We start from the raw sequence: 1,553 nt of genomic DNA, 5'->3' as shown, positions 1-1,553 counted from the left end.
AAAATTAGTCATAAAGAACAGTTAATCCTCAATGCATAATCATTTTTTTAATAATTATAATTTACCATTCTTATTCATCAGTACTAAAGAGAAGCAAATATAAGCGACAAACAGGCTCATGATTAGATTCATAAAGAGAATGAAGGACGTCGAGGATGCTAAGAAGAGGTACCATGCGCCGCTGTGACGGTCTTGCAACACATCGAATTGTTTTCGCATCATCTTCTCGATTTCATTGCCGCTGCTTCTGATCGTCGACAGACCGTTCAACGTCTCATTTACGTGTGAAAACAATGGACTCTTTGCTGAAAACACAAATTTGAAAACACCTGAAATTTATAGATCCTACATTCTGAGAGAATTAGTAGGGATTTAATAGTCTGAATTCGATGGCGTGAGTTAAACGATTCAGAAATTGAGTATGTAAGACATTTTTTTCTGATATAGAGACGATTTATTGTAATACTTACTTATGCCGTCGAGACGTTTCATATTCTGAACGATTTTTAGGTAGAACTTCGTCACGAAGAAAAATAGGACAACTACAAACACTGTCGGTATCAGCATCCATTGATTAATTATAATCTCTATTACAATTACACCGCAAATTGAGAGAAATATCTGAATCGTTTCTAACGTCTTTTTGGGCAGCAACTCGTCCATGGCACTCACGTCCTTTGAAAATCTGTTTAAAATTCTTCCTAAAAAATATGAAAATCACGAATCTAAGCAACAGAAGTATCTAATAAGACTTACTGCGCACACACTATTCAAATATACTTGACGACATAAGTTTAATTGTATTAGTAATCACTTTATTAAGCATTGTAGAAAACAATGATACAAGACTTTGCGAATCATTGTAAGTTTATTACAAAGAATAACAATATATAAATAATGGACGCTTTTTAAGATACACTCTGTATATATTCTAAACACTTTTGAATAGTCAACTAAAAAATTTAAATTTGTATTTAAAAAATCTAAAAAAAATTTTTTTTAAAGTTTTTAAAGTGTACAAAAATTTTGAAAAATTTCAAAACATAATATATAAAATTCTAACAATAAAATAAATTTTCACCAATGTATTTTTCCAAATCTCTCTTAAGCCAACAATTTTTTTTGCCGATCGGTATCTCGCGAGTGTTGCTCACCGGAGGAATTGGTGTGGAAAAAAGACATGCGCGCCTGCAGCAGATTGGAGAACATGGTGTTGTGAAGATTGCAGCTTGAGGTCATGCAGACCTTCATGAAGAAGAAACTGCAAATCAGTGTGATAGCCGTGCAGGCGATGATGCAGAACGTGTATACATATATGGCATCCATAGTGCTGAGCAGGCCGTCTGGATTTAATGTGAAGATTGATCCAAGAAAGCTGTTATTGTACATGTTCTCGAACTGTTTGGTGCCATTAATATTTCCGGTACGCCTGATTTCTTCCAAAGTAGTCCAATATGAGGTCCAGTAATCATTTCCGGTGATGGCGACCTGACTGATGACAAAGATCAGCAGCAGCATAAATAAAGTAAAATAGTTGCCGCCGTGATGCAGAT

General features: G+C 34.6%; 1 protein-coding gene across 1 annotated transcript; it reads right to left on the bottom strand.

The window, feature by feature from the left end:
• Nucleotides 1-65: 65 nt before the first annotated feature.
• On the bottom strand, nt 66-1,539 carry LOC105462305 (probable multidrug resistance-associated protein lethal(2)03659; the record flags this gene model as incomplete). The annotated part of the gene is made up of 3 exons (XM_011708828.1): nt 1,155-1,539; nt 471-701; nt 66-305 (listed from the first exon to the last, which is right to left on the bottom strand). Coding segments are annotated over exons 1-3 (835 nt in total), but the record flags the coding sequence as incomplete, so codon positions are not given.
• Between the last annotated feature and the right edge of the window lie 14 nt (nt 1,540-1,553).

Source organism: Wasmannia auropunctata, unplaced genomic scaffold (genome assembly GCF_000956235.1).
Source record: "Wasmannia auropunctata unplaced genomic scaffold, wasmannia.A_1.0 LD266196.1, whole genome shotgun sequence".
NCBI lineage: Eukaryota > Metazoa > Arthropoda > Insecta > Hymenoptera > Formicidae > Wasmannia > Wasmannia auropunctata.
The sequence above is the reverse complement of the archived record's forward strand: the minus strand, read 5'-3'. Positions and strand labels throughout refer to the sequence as shown.